A 13,405-nucleotide genomic window follows, 5' to 3' on the forward strand; every position below is an offset into this window, starting at 1 on the left:
GGACAGCACAACCAAAAAATACTAGGTAGGTGTCACTTGCACTGCAATTTTCAAGAACGCAAAGCCCTGTTTATAAAACAACCCTAAATTGTCAGTCCTCAGCACCTGATCCATGCCCCAGGTTATAAAGTGGGAGAGATGAAACTAACAAACAAAAAATAACAAATAGACTCCTCCAAAGGGAGAACAAACTGGTGGTTGCCAGAGGGGATGTGGGTGAGGGGATGAGTGAAATAGATAAAGGGGATTAAGAGGTACAGTGCTTCCTGGTAAGCACTGAGTAGTATGTATATACATAATTACCAAATCATTGTTGTATACCTGAAACTAATATAACACTGCATATTAATTATACGTCAATATAGACAAGTGGAGAGATGAACTTTCTCGTGGGACTAGTGGGGGGGAGGGGGTTTATCAAGAAGCCCCTCAGGGAGGAGGCCCGCCTGTGGGTAGGGGGCTGGGCCCGGTGCCCTAGCGCCACTACAGGGAAGGAGGAGCCCCAGATTAGAGGCGGAATGGGGGCCTGGTACCCACTACGGTGTCTTCGCAGCGGGGAAACAATATTTTTACCGCATAACGCAAACCTGACAAGAAAATCCCTCTCCGCATTTGGCCTCCGTATCACGTGGCATCCTTTCCCTGCAGGTGACGAGGGTGGGGGGAGGGGTCAGGGTGGGGACTCCATCGAATTTGTTTTTGGTGGGGACAGAGTACTGGAAAACTTTTCCAAACTGCGACACCATGGTTCCTTCAACACACACTGGCTGCAACTGCCACTTCACATCCTCCCCGAATGGGCAGAAAGGTGAGCTCTGAGCATTTAACAGTTTTACAGTAACCCGCGCGTCTAACTAGACTTCCTCTCCCACTCTCCCCACCTCCTCCTCAAACAAATTGGTCGGCCCACCAGCGCGCATGCGCACTTCTTGCCTCCAGCGCCAAGGCGGGAGCGACTCCCAGGTCTCGCGAGAGCGGGTAGCTGGTCTTCGTTGCTCTCGCCCCACCCCCTCCTTCTCGCTCGCTCTCTCCCATCCCCCCAAGCCAGTCGCTCTGCTGCGCAGCTCCCTTAGCGGTTGCCACCGCCTGAGACGGTTGGAAGAACCGTTGTGGTGAGCGCTACACGAGGCGAGCGACTTCTTCCTCTTCACGACCGACCCCTCGAGCGCCAGAGTCGGCGTTACTGTCGCCCGACAGGGTATCTGAAGTAAAAGGGGGTAGGTTGGGCTGGTGGTTTCGAGAGCGGAGTCGGGAGAAGGACGAAAGAGAGACTGAGAGGGGGTGGGGGGGGGAAGTGTGGAGGTCGCTGCTCGGAGGCGGTCACACTGCGCCTCCCAGGCGATCTCCCACTTCAAGGAGGGCGGCCTGCGGTGGGGGAGAACTTGCTCAGGTGAAATTCAGTGGACGAAACTGAGGCCCGAAGTGGGGGTCATCCAGCATTTCCCCTCTTTCCCTGCTGGTTTGGCCTCCGCCATTTTGGGTACGGTGGCGCGGCCACTTCGGCTTCCCGCCCTTCCCCCTCTTTCTACTTTTTTGCCCCTAAGCTTCCTAAAACTGATTTAGAAGGCCGGGGGGAGGTCACAGCGCCCCCGGAAGGGGAGCGAAGCGAGCAGGGAAAGGTTGGGCACTTGGTGGGGCGGGGGGGGGAGGGTCTGGGCTGGCGGGCGCGCTCCCGATGGAAATGGCGCCGGATGGGCCTGGTCTCCCACCGCGGCCTCCCTACCTCCGCAGTCTCGGCTGGGCTACCCTGGGCTGGCGGGACTGCGAGTGACTTCTGACGCAGATTCCCAAGATGAGAGAGGCTGGAGCTGGGGGAGGAAAGCCAATGGCGACGAAGGCGCTCAACTCCCAAATCCAGGACAAAGGAGGCAGACGGCCTCCTTTGTAATTCCGCCGCCCGGTGGCGAAGGTTTTTAAGCCAGGCTTGGCTGCCGGACGGAGAGATGGGGGGGCGGGGGGGAAGGGGCGTACTCTCCTTAGCTCTCCGGTCTCTAGGGCAGCTAGATAAACGAAAAGTCTCCGGGGAGGAATAAAGGACGCTTAGCCGGCCCTTATATTCCAGATTTGGAACTTCGAAAAGAGTACGTACTGATTCTCCAGAGGGTTTTATTCTTCTCACATTTCTCTTAAACGTAAAGACTTTGTGGGTGATTGTTTTTGTAAGAAGAAAAGCGGGTGACTTCCAATAGGGATGTGAAATGGGCAACTTAATCGTTCGGGTCCAGTGAACTCTGATAACAGCCTTTTGAACTTTTGGGCAGGGGTGGGTGGTTTAGCAGTGGGTTTTGTGTAGTTTGGCACTACACTGAGTAATAATGTAAGTAGGAGTTTTACCTTTGGGAAGCAGTTAAAACAGTGATGGCATAAATTTGTGTAGGAATTTAATTACTTTCAATATTAAGTCTCCAAGAGTTGTATGTTGTGCAGAGAGGCTGTAGAAGTAAAATACATCAAAATACAGTTAGCATTTATTTTCTTTTGGCAGCTAAGCATGTTTTTTATTTAGTATAGGACAGTGGTGATATTTTGGCCAAGAAAAAAAGCCTACTCAACAACAAAAAAACAAACCGAAAGCCCAGTCACGTGGTGGTGTGATGGGGGGCGGGGGTTCCTTAGAACTGTACAGAGAAGCTAGGTCCGTAATTTTCACTGAGTACCTAAAAAAGTGAGTCAGGGCCTGAGAATTTTATAAAGAGTTCCCGATCATGAATATGCGTCCTTACAAGAACTCTTATTACCTACTTTTTTCAGCTTTAAAAACAAAAAACCTTCCTACTGTTGAAGATGGTCTGATTTTAGTAGCCTTTGAAAAAGCCTAGAGTTTTCTGTAAAGTAGTACATGATATAATGGCTTTCCTAATTGGATTACCCTAGAAACCTTTTTTTGTGTCCTTTCACCTGCATAATCTGGAAATCCATCTGATTACTAATTACCTTTATATTTTTAATAACCATGTTCTTTTTTTCTTTTTTTGATGTTCTTATTTTGGTATACAAGTGGCTGAGCTGCAATAGGTGATGATAAATTTTGTTTTAAAAAAGAACTCTTTTATAATTTTAGGGACTTAACATCTCCTTTAGGTATTAGTGGTGTGTCTACCTTTTCTACTGATAATTAAGGAGCAAACACATTGGCAAGGGGAAATGATGTAAGATGTTCAGTTTAATTATCACTTTATTGCCAAAATTTGAAGTTCATTCTCATTTTTTAAGACCAGTGAGCTACCATTTATAAAGTTATTTATTGTTACATCAAACCCTAACTTCATTATATTTCAGAAGATAGTATATGCCTCTGTGTAATAAAGGAATTTTATTTTTTATTTTTTTTGGCGGGGGGACAGAGAGAGACAGAGCATGAACGGGGGAGGGGCAGAGAGAGAGGGAGACACAGAATCGGAAACAGGCTCCAGGCTCTGAGCCATCAGCCCAGAGCCTGACGCGGGGCTCGAACTCACGGACCGCGAGATCGTGACCTGGCTGAAGTCGGACGCTTAACCGACTGCGCCACCCAGGCGCCCCAGGAATTTTATATTTCATTTAACCTCTTAGATGCTTAGCAACTTGGAGATAGAATTCACATACCATAAACTTCACCTATTTAAAATCATATGGACTTTTGTGACTGGCTTCTTTCACTTAATATCATGTTTAGGAAATTAAAGTCTCACTCAAAAGTGACTTCAGTTGTACTAGTTCAGCTGCTGGTATTTTTAATTGGTGCTAACACTTGGAAGTCTTAAAGCAGAATTGGGATTAGTCGTGAAACTCTTGCAAAGAAAGGTCGAGATGGATTGTCCTGAATAATTGGTAGACTCTAGGTAGTGTCTGAGACCGCTTTATTAACGTATTAGAGCAGATTGTCTTTTTGTATGCTTTCAGAGTTTGTCTTGGTTTTGTAAGTAGAATTCTAGACTCAAATTTTGAGTTTTGAAGGAATAATCAAGTGTGGCTTTTAAAATTGTGTAGTCTGCATACATGTAGAGTGGAGGAGAGTTATCCTGTGAAATAGTTTGTCTTCTGAATCTGGTTAACTTTTTCTCCACTTAAAATTGTGTTAAGTTTATTATTGTGTTTTTTACAGGCTTAATATTTTGTTTTGTATAGGTCTTTTTAGTATAGACTGATCCAAAAATCAAAACTAGTATGCTTGCTTGTGTTTCTTAGAAAGGGCTAAAGTTTAGTGAAGATAAGTCAGTTACCATCTTTTTGTTTGTTCCCAAAACAAAGTATCTTTACTTTGAAGAAAGAAACGTGCTAAATAATAAAAAGCGTTACACCAAGGTCTTTTTACAACACATTAAATTGATTTTGCAAACTACTTACATGTTTCAGAAGTAACATTTGATGTTACATCCTTTAATTTTTCTTTTTTCTATTGAGTTCTCTTTTATAGGAATTTTTTCAAGTTGATGCCATTTTTTAAAGTCTTCTGGGTTTTGTTTTTTTTTAAGAAAATGGTAGAGATCTTCAAAATGTCGTACCTTTTTCTCAAACGGATTCAGGGTCTACTTTTTTCAGGACTACTCTGCTTTTTATCTAATAGGTGCTATAGAAAACATTTCCAAAAAGCCCTCCTTTTTCCTCTGCCTTGGACATAATCCTTCCTTAGGAAGCTTGAAAGCTTAAGCCTATGTTGACTATGGAAAAGACTTTAACTATCTGTATTTCAAGACTCAGGATAGTTTTCTGTCCTTTAATTAAGGTTTCTTTATTTTGTTTGTGGTATAATTCAGTAGTTATACAGGGCCCTTTAAAACCCAGTGACTATCATTGAAGGTTTAACCATGCTACGGACCAAGCATTATAAACGAGTCTTAAAAGTAACAGTCCGGTGAAGTATAAGCACCTGTGCTATCTGTATTTTACAGTTGAACAGAGAGGTTAAGAAGTTTGCTTACATCAGCCATTGAGTGGCAGAATAGGGATTCAAAACCAGGGTTTTTTTTAATGATTTTTTGTTTGTTTTCTTAAAAATTCACATCAAGTATTCATGTGCGTAAAAATCAGTTGTAACGTCTGATAAAAAATTCAAAATCTTCCCACTTTGGTGTCTGTGTCTAGAGTGCCTCCCAGGATTTTTAAAACCACAAAACAAGTCTCAAAGTTGTTGTTTACATGCAGAGGTATTTAATAACCACATTTGGAAAATTTGTCCGTTAGCTTTTTTTTTAATGTACCAATTCTAGCAAAAAAAAATAATTTACTTTTTGCAGATGCTACTTCTCACAGTTGCACTGATAATTAGATGGTGTGAAATTAAATATTAGTGAACACTGTTATGGAATACCTTCAAGCGTAAAGGAATCAAGTGAACAAATTGTTTTGTTTACAGGGGAGGAGGTGGTGAGGGAAAGGTTTGAAATACTCAGGTGAGTAGGATTCCTACAGCTGCTTAGTGAAATTTGTAGCGTCTGGTAAGTTTCTGCAGCTGAAGGACTTCTGCATTAGCCTCTTGAAAATGTACTGGAATTCTAAAAGGATGGTTGTCTCTTGGGAAGGGAGCTGGGTGTGGATGGGTTCTTTTTGGAAGGCTAGGAGGGCTTCTTACTGTACCCTAAAAAAAATGTGAATGTGTTGCCTTTTAAAATTTGTGTTTAAAAGTAAAGCAGTGAGTAAACTCATCTTTAATATACTCCAAACAGGTAGCTTCAAAAAACAGACACTGTTGGAAGGCCTTTTGAGGCCTTTTACCCCGATTTTAAAACTTACCCTAATTAAGTCATTTTAAAACTTGCTTTTGAGAAGTGTTTAGATTTAAAGTAGAGATAGGAATTTTTTCCCCTCCTTCAAAAGCAATTTGACTGTTCAGATTTAAAGTGCATCTAAAAAGTTACGACTTTTGTAATGCCATTTTTCTAATATTGAAGGAAGTACTCATTGAACTTTTGACTTAGGCTCTTGCTGTAAGTGGACACTGGTGGTATGTGCAGCTTTTGAGTAATTAAGTTTTAAAGAATTTGCATAATGATTCAAATGAATAATAAAACCTGAAAAGTGAATGAAAATTGGAGAAATGAGGAAAAGGCTAGAGTTGACAATAAGGTGACAGGAAATGGAATTTGAAGACTAATCTGAAATTGTGTAAGTTTTCTTAAGATTGGGCATTATAAAATATTTGGGCCTTAGAAATTCAGTACTTTGTGGGTGGTGGGACAGGTTTCACTCACTTTTCCCTTTTTGCCAACCCCAAAATGGGAAGGTGTTGTTTTGCCTTTGCATTGTCAACAAGCCATATGTTACATTTCCTGTTGTACACCACTGAGTGGTGTTTCTTCAGTGCCTGTAGCAAGAGTATATTTTGATTGACTGCTTTATGTGCTTGTTTATTTTTTATAGCGTTTAAATCAAACGTTATTGAGATGGATTGGGTTATGAAACATAATGGTCCAAATGACGCTAGTGATGGGACAGTACGACTTCGTGGACTGCCATTTGGTTGCAGCAAAGAGGAAATAGTTCAGTTCTTTCAAGGTACCTCTAGTATTAGTCAAAGTTTAGTAGTATTTTAATTATATATTTTTATTATATTACTCAGTTTTTAATTTGTAAAACCCATTTGTTTTGGGGTCTTTTTGAGTATAGTATCTTGGTTAATGTATTATGTTATGAAATATGCTCCAGTTAATATTCAGTACAGAATGTGTAGAATATGTAAAACCTAACTAATGTGCAGTAAACTTAATTGAGAGTAATTATGTGTGATGAACCATGAATTATATGGAGCATAAATTTGATTTGGCTTTTTAAATGTAATATAGGTGAGCTTTTAGTGTATTTAATTTTAAAAAGACACTGGTTGCAAAAAAAAAAAATATGTAATCCAGTAATATTTGAAAAAAATCTTCCGCTTGTATTATGGGGTGATGGGAAACTTAAGCTTTTTTGTTTTGTTTGTTTTGTTTTGTTTAGACTTGTTTTAAATATTTGATTCAGATGGGAATGTTTCAGCCTTTAACACTGTTCCCCTTGATGGGGTTATTTGTCCTTGGGTTAAAGGGTTGGAAATCGTGCCAAATGGGATAACATTGACGATGGACTACCAGGGGAGAAGCACAGGGGAGGCCTTCGTGCAGTTTGCTTCAAAGGAGATAGCAGAAAATGCTCTGGGGAAACACAAGGAAAGAATAGGGCACAGGTGGGGATGGAGAGTTTGGGATGGTGTTAAATTTTTATTTTTGGGGGTTGTGGGTCACTATTGCTTAAATGGGGGGGTTACAATAACATTTTTCTGGGGTAGTTTAAAAGAATTGATAATTATCTAAATTTAACTTGGAAACTACAGATTTGGGTGGGGAATTAATGCTAATAGTTTGCTTAAATTAAAATTAGATTGTTTCCATTTCTCTATAGGATGTTGATAAATGCTTTTTTATAATCAGCTATTTTCTCTAAACACCTATGATGTACTAAAGGAAACAAGCTAAAATTATTATGAATTGTTTTCAAATGACTAATTTATTTATGTAAAACTTAAATATTAATTATTTAAGTTTGTAGGTGTAAAAAATGTTAATTTATGGTGTATTTAGGCAATTTAAATTGGGTTATGTATCTAGATGTAGAAAAACTTACTGCATTTTTGCCCACTATCTTATTTATTCTAATACATTTATGCTATAACTTGTACCTTAAACCATTTTTAAATAGGTATATTGAGATCTTCAGAAGTAGCAGGAGTGAAATCAAAGGATTTTATGATCCACCAAGAAGATTGCTGGGCCAGCGACCGGGACCATATGATAGACCGATAGGAGGAAGAGGGGGTTATTATGGAGCTGGGCGTGGAAGTATGTATGACAGAATGCGACGAGGAGGTGATGGATATGATGGTGGTATGTGTATCTAACAAACAAAGGTTCTGTTGTCATTTTCTTAATGTTCCTGACACTTTGTCAAGAAATATAGAAATGGCAGTAATTTCAGTACCTACTAGGTTTTAAAAACCTGTTCATGAAAATATGAATTCCCATGGCCAGCTATGGGACTTGATTGATGCACATATTGGCAACTACATAATACAGAAATTAAAATGAAGATTTTGGCATATTTTGACGTTTTCTGTTTAACGTCAGAATGAAAGTTAATTTGATGTCTAAATGTATCCTTTTGAGATTTTTTTATTTCCACCAAGCGTTAACTGCTTTTTTTCACATGCACTGAGTTGGGAGTTGCAAACTTGTAATAATAAGATAACCAGACTGCTTGTCACAGAATGTTTCTATAAACTGGATTTATAAAATTTATCTCTTGAAAGTGTATTCATGTATTTCTCATTAAATTATACAGGTTATGGAGGTTTTGATGACTATGGTGGCTATAATAATTATGGCTATGGAAATGATGGCTTCGATGACAGAATGAGAGATGGAAGAGGTAAATATTAAAGACCTTCATTTTTAGGTGCATATTAGTATTTTACTACCATTTGTGGTTTAATATAGGTTAAGTGACTTGTATAAAAATAGTCCTATTTCAGTGCATCCGTACATGGGGCTTTTATACAGATATATACTTACAGTATTTGATATTCAGAATGATTATTTGATGTTTAGAACAACTGTGTTAAGATTTCTTGGGTGGCAAAGAAAAAGGTATAAATAGGAAAAGTTATGTGTAGAGAAGAAGTGTTGTCAAAAGGCTTTACATGTATCAGCCACTTATAATCTTTGGAAATTATATTAGGTATGGGAGGACACGGCTATGGTGGAGCTGGTGATGCAAGTTCGGGATTTCATGGTGGTCATTTTGTACATATGAGAGGATTACCTTTTCGTGCAACTGAAAATGACATTGCTAATGTGAGTAATTTTAGTAATTAAGTTTTATTCTGGTATCCAATTTTGAAGCATTCTTAAATGGACTCATGTTTTTTATAGTTTTAATGTCAGAATTCCTTTAATACTATATATAAGTGTGTGTGTGTGTGTGTGTGTATATATATATATATATCCTTATCTTTGAATATTTTTTTGCCCATTGTATATTGATTTATTTAGAAAGTCCAGTTAAGAATTCAGTGAAGAGATGCTTAGGTGGCTCAGTTAAGCGTCTGACTCTTGATTTTGGCCCAGGTCATGATCTCAGGGTTTCAGGGGTTCGAGCCCTGCATCGGGCTCTGTGCTGACCATGCAGAGCCTGCTTAGGATTCTCCCTCTCTGCTCCTCCTCCCCTCATGCTCTCTTTCAAATAAGTAAACTTTTTTAAAAAATTTAGTGAAAAGTGATCAGCATAGAGTAGAGATGACTGGAATATTATTGCCCTTGTGTCAAGTTTTGGAAGTGGAAATACGTTAACAAGTCAAAGTTCAGTTTGACTTTCTAGCTATATTGTGATTAGAAACAGCTGTGAAAATAATGGGCATAGATGCTATTGCTGATTTGAAATTGGTTGATTTCAAATTGGTTAGAGAATCTGCAAACTTCAGCCCAGGTGCATCTAGTCACATCCATTCTTACCTCCTGAGTAGTTGCCGTAGAGATCCTGGGGGCCTTACAAAGCCAAGACTACTATCTAGTTCTAAAATGAATTTAGCTGTAGATCTTACTGGGAACTGATGGCCTAAGTACCTTTTTAGGATTGCTTCAACCTAGTTAACTTGTGATTAGAACTAAGTAATATATTTTGGGAGCTGTCCACATATAGTTGGTATAGGTTTATCAAATTCCATTGGTCTAAATCCTAACACCTAAATTCTCTGCACATGTTTCTAAGTGTCAGGTGACCTATTTATCCTTTAGCAATTTCAAAATACTTCCCTTGGGAGGACAGAGGACTTAACTCCTCTCCCTCTTAGTGGTAGGATATGACACGTTTTCTGTTTAGAGTGAACTGTGTTTTGGGTTAGAATTTTTTTTTCTTTTAATATCACTTAGCTTGCTTTTTCTTTTACTTGGGTTATTTTTTTAAGTAGGCTCCAAACTGGGTGGAGCTCAACACAAGGCTTGAACTCATGACCGTGAGATCAAGACCTGAGCCAAGATCAAGAGTTGGACACTTAACCGACTGAGCCACCAAGGCACTCTTATTAGCTTAAAATTTTTAATGTTTATTTTTGAGAGCACGGGAGAGGGGCAGAGAGAGAGGGAGACACAGAATCAGAAGCAGGCTCCAGGCTCTGAGCTGTCAGCAGAGCACAATGTGGGGGCTCAAATTCACAAGCAGTGAGATCATGACCTGAGGTGAAGTCAGACACTTAACCAACTGAGCCACCAGGCGCCCATTATTAGCTTATTTTAAAGAGAATTTCTTTGCATTTTCCCCTAAGTGTATAATTTTATATTATTCCCAGAACTGTTGTAGTTGATCTGTTAGCCTTGCAATACAGGGCAGTAGAGAGGTTTGTTTTAATGTATAAGGGTATGTGGTAATTTACTTCTGATAATCTAAATAGAAAAATTAATAACAAATGTTGTGTTTAGTTCTTCTCACCACTAAATCCAATACGAGTGCATATTGATATTGGAGCTGATGGCAGAGCAACAGGAGAAGCAGATGTAGAATTTGTGACACATGAAGATGCCGTAGCTGCCATGTCTAAAGATAAGAATAACATGCGTAAGTGGTATCTTTGGCTTGCTAACTCATTTCTCAGGTGTGAATTTCTAAAATAACTCATTTGTAATTCCTCGTATATAAGATGTTACAGGATCTGTAGATACAATTCTTGGCAGTTATTGGGACCTGAAACCATATGGCCTCTAATAAGTTTAGACTTTTTAAAGGCTTTTTACGGGCCTTTTTAATGAAAAGGTAATTCAGGCTTAGTACTTGACCGGTTGTTACAGCTTAAGTTATTAATGAGGGAAAATAGGTATGTTACTTGCATTTGCCTGAGTTCCCATGCCATTTGCAAATCACCACTTAACCCATATGTCAACTAACTCGGGGAAGTTATTTCTGCATGTTATCAGATCCATTTTAAATATTAAATTTTGCCCTGACTAGTGATTCCTAAATCTGACTATACACAGATCATTTTGTAGTCAGTAGAAAATAGGTTTTTGTGGACATTACTTTCATGATTCTAATTCGGTTCTTGAGACGTGGAATATACATTTTTTTGAGAAAGCGAGCACGTGTAGGGGAAGGGCAGAGGGAAGGAATATCCCAAGCAGGCTCCATGCCCAGCACACACAGCCTGATGTAGGGCTTGGTCTCGTGGATGCTTAATCAACTGAGCCAGCCACCCAGGTGTCCCTGGGGACATGGAATATATTTTAAAAAGTACACTAGCTGGTTCTGTAATAATGAATCAGCCCTTTTTATAGATGAGGAAGCAGAGTCCTTGTCCAGTTTTTGCTTGTTCAGGGTTGTACAATTTGAACAAACTTGGTAAGTTAGGTTTGTAGCCCATCTGGCATTCATTTTATCACTCCACTAGGAAGTCTGTAAATAGGAAGTCTATAAACATGCTTTCAGGTTAATATTAGCTAGTCATTATTTTTATGCTTTTATTGATAAATTTGATCCATCATTGTTTTCATCCCTATTAATCTTTTCTTTTTTCTTAAAGAACATCGGTACATTGAACTCTTCTTGAATTCTACTCCTGGAGGCGGTTCTGGAATGGGAGGTTCTGGAATGGGAGGCTATGGCAGAGATGGAATGGGTATGTAAAGTTTTTTAAATAAGCAGAGTTACACATTTTACAGTCAATCTCAAACTTTTTTTTTTCTTTTTAAGATAATCAGGGAGGTTATGGATCTGTTGGAAGAATGGGAATGGGTAACAATTACAGTGGAGGATATGGTACTCCTGATGGCTTGGGTGGTTATGGTAAGTGTCTTTGGTTACTGTGGTTTGATCTGTTAGTCCCCATGTGTGGACATTTTTAAGCTCATGTTATCTTTAACGTAGTATGCACTGATATTTCCTGCTAAACAATTCTTGTGTTTTTTGTTTTTTTTTTAAAGGCCGTGGCGGTGGAGGCAGTGGAGGTTACTATGGGCAAGGTGGCATGAGTGGAGGTGGATGGCGTGGGATGTATTAAAGTATAACCACCAACATCAAAGTCCTGACAACAGTGTCTGGTCTACTAGACTTTCTTACAGATTTAATTTCTTTTGTATTTTAAGAACTTTATAATGACTGAAGGAATGTGTTTTCAAAATATTATTTGGTAAAGCAACAGATTGTGATGGGAAAATCTGTTTTCTGTAGGTTTTATTTGTTGCATACTTTGACTTAAAAATAAATTTTTATATTCAAACCACTGATGTTGATACTTTTTATATACTAGTTACTCCTAAGGATGTGCTGCTTTCATAAGATTTGGGTTGATGTATTTTACTATTAGCTCTACAAGTAGTATAGTGTAATTTTAGAGGACAATGGTTCACCTTTGCATAAACCACAAGTCTTTAATAAGCAGACATCTGGAATAGAGCTTGGAAAATAGTGTAACTTTTTTCTTTTAATTTCTCCTGGACAATACTGTAAATATATAAAACCTAAAGATGAGTGTAGGTGGCTTCAGGAGTATAAATTCCACTAATTTCTATATTAGTCATTCTTTTTCAAATGTCATTTATCAAGCATAGCTCTGAAATGAAGATCTAAAAGGTATCTGGATTTCTGAATATTCCTAATTGTGTTACCTGGGGATGAGAGTGTTGGAAGTTTAAATTCTAGCCCTAGAGTTTAGAATAAGATTCACTCAGCACTTGACTGAAGTACCAAAAATGTTTCCCAAAAAATGATAGTTGTAAGTTATCTCTAAATGTTAGACTAGGTTAAGGTTCTCAGTGACATGAAAATTCAGTACAAAAAGTATTTACTGTGGAGTATAATTCTCACAGCTGTTATTTTCAGTTTTCCTGCCCAATAGTTAAAGTTTATGGTTTTTTAGTAACTGTATAAATGATTAAACAAATGTAAGAGACAAGTCCATGTGATAGTCCATTAAAATGAGAGTCCTGGAAGTTGGATTTTGCATTTGATATCTGTTTGGAGTTTTAGAGCCATTGTGTTTAAAAATACTATATGTAGCAAGGAAAAGGTGCTTTTTACTTTTAATCCCTTTGATCAATATGGCTTTTTTCCAAATTGGCTAATGGATCAAAATGAAACCTGTCAATGTGAATTCAGTTATTGACCTTGTTACTTGTTTTTGCTAGAAATGTTATTAATGTAATAAATATCAACATGGGAGATAATGGTGTGGTCTGTCCTAGAATGCTTTGTGTCGGTTACTGATTGTAAATCATATTGGTTAAAGGTGCCGTATCTACGTGAACACTGGACAAAGTGACTCCTAAGGAGTGATTTCTGCTGTTAGAGAAGGAAGCTGTGTTAGCTAAATGGAGTAGTGACTTGTTTAATGCTTGTACTCCTCCCTTAATTATCCGTTTAAGTATTAGGCTCATACCACTTAACCCTTTAAAGATCCTATGGGCTTTTATTT

General features: G+C 38.8%; 2 protein-coding genes across 7 annotated transcripts in view; one reads left to right on the forward strand and one right to left on the reverse strand.

Annotated features, from left to right (window-relative positions):
- Nucleotides 1–13,405, reverse strand: part of RUFY2 (RUN and FYVE domain containing 2) — a 74,847-nt gene that overhangs the window by 10,403 nt on the left and 51,039 nt on the right. The window lies entirely within an intron of this gene.
- Nucleotides 1,004–13,157, forward strand: HNRNPH3 (heterogeneous nuclear ribonucleoprotein H3). 5 transcript variants are annotated; one of them, XM_040485197.1, is made up of 10 exons: nucleotides 1,004–1,217; nucleotides 6,340–6,474; nucleotides 7,000–7,138; nucleotides 7,651–7,835; nucleotides 8,290–8,376; nucleotides 8,686–8,801; nucleotides 10,422–10,557; nucleotides 11,516–11,611; nucleotides 11,686–11,778; nucleotides 11,916–13,157. In XM_040485197.1, the coding sequence occupies exons 2-10, from the start codon at nucleotides 6,363–6,365 to the stop codon at nucleotides 11,990–11,992; spliced, it is 1,041 nt and encodes a 346-aa protein (XP_040341131.1). In that variant the 5' UTR covers nucleotides 1,004–1,217; nucleotides 6,340–6,362; the 3' UTR covers nucleotides 11,993–13,157. The 5 variants fall into 5 exon arrangements, with proteins under 5 accessions (XP_040341131.1, XP_040341134.1, XP_040341132.1 ...); XM_040485200.1 differs by having other exon boundaries at nucleotides 7,651–7,790; XM_040485198.1 differs by having other exon boundaries at nucleotides 1,004–1,198.

This window comes from Herpailurus yagouaroundi, unplaced genomic scaffold, assembly GCF_014898765.1.
Source record: "Herpailurus yagouaroundi ecotype Mexico unplaced genomic scaffold, PumYag 163, whole genome shotgun sequence".
Lineage (NCBI taxonomy): Eukaryota > Metazoa > Chordata > Mammalia > Carnivora > Felidae > Herpailurus > Herpailurus yagouaroundi.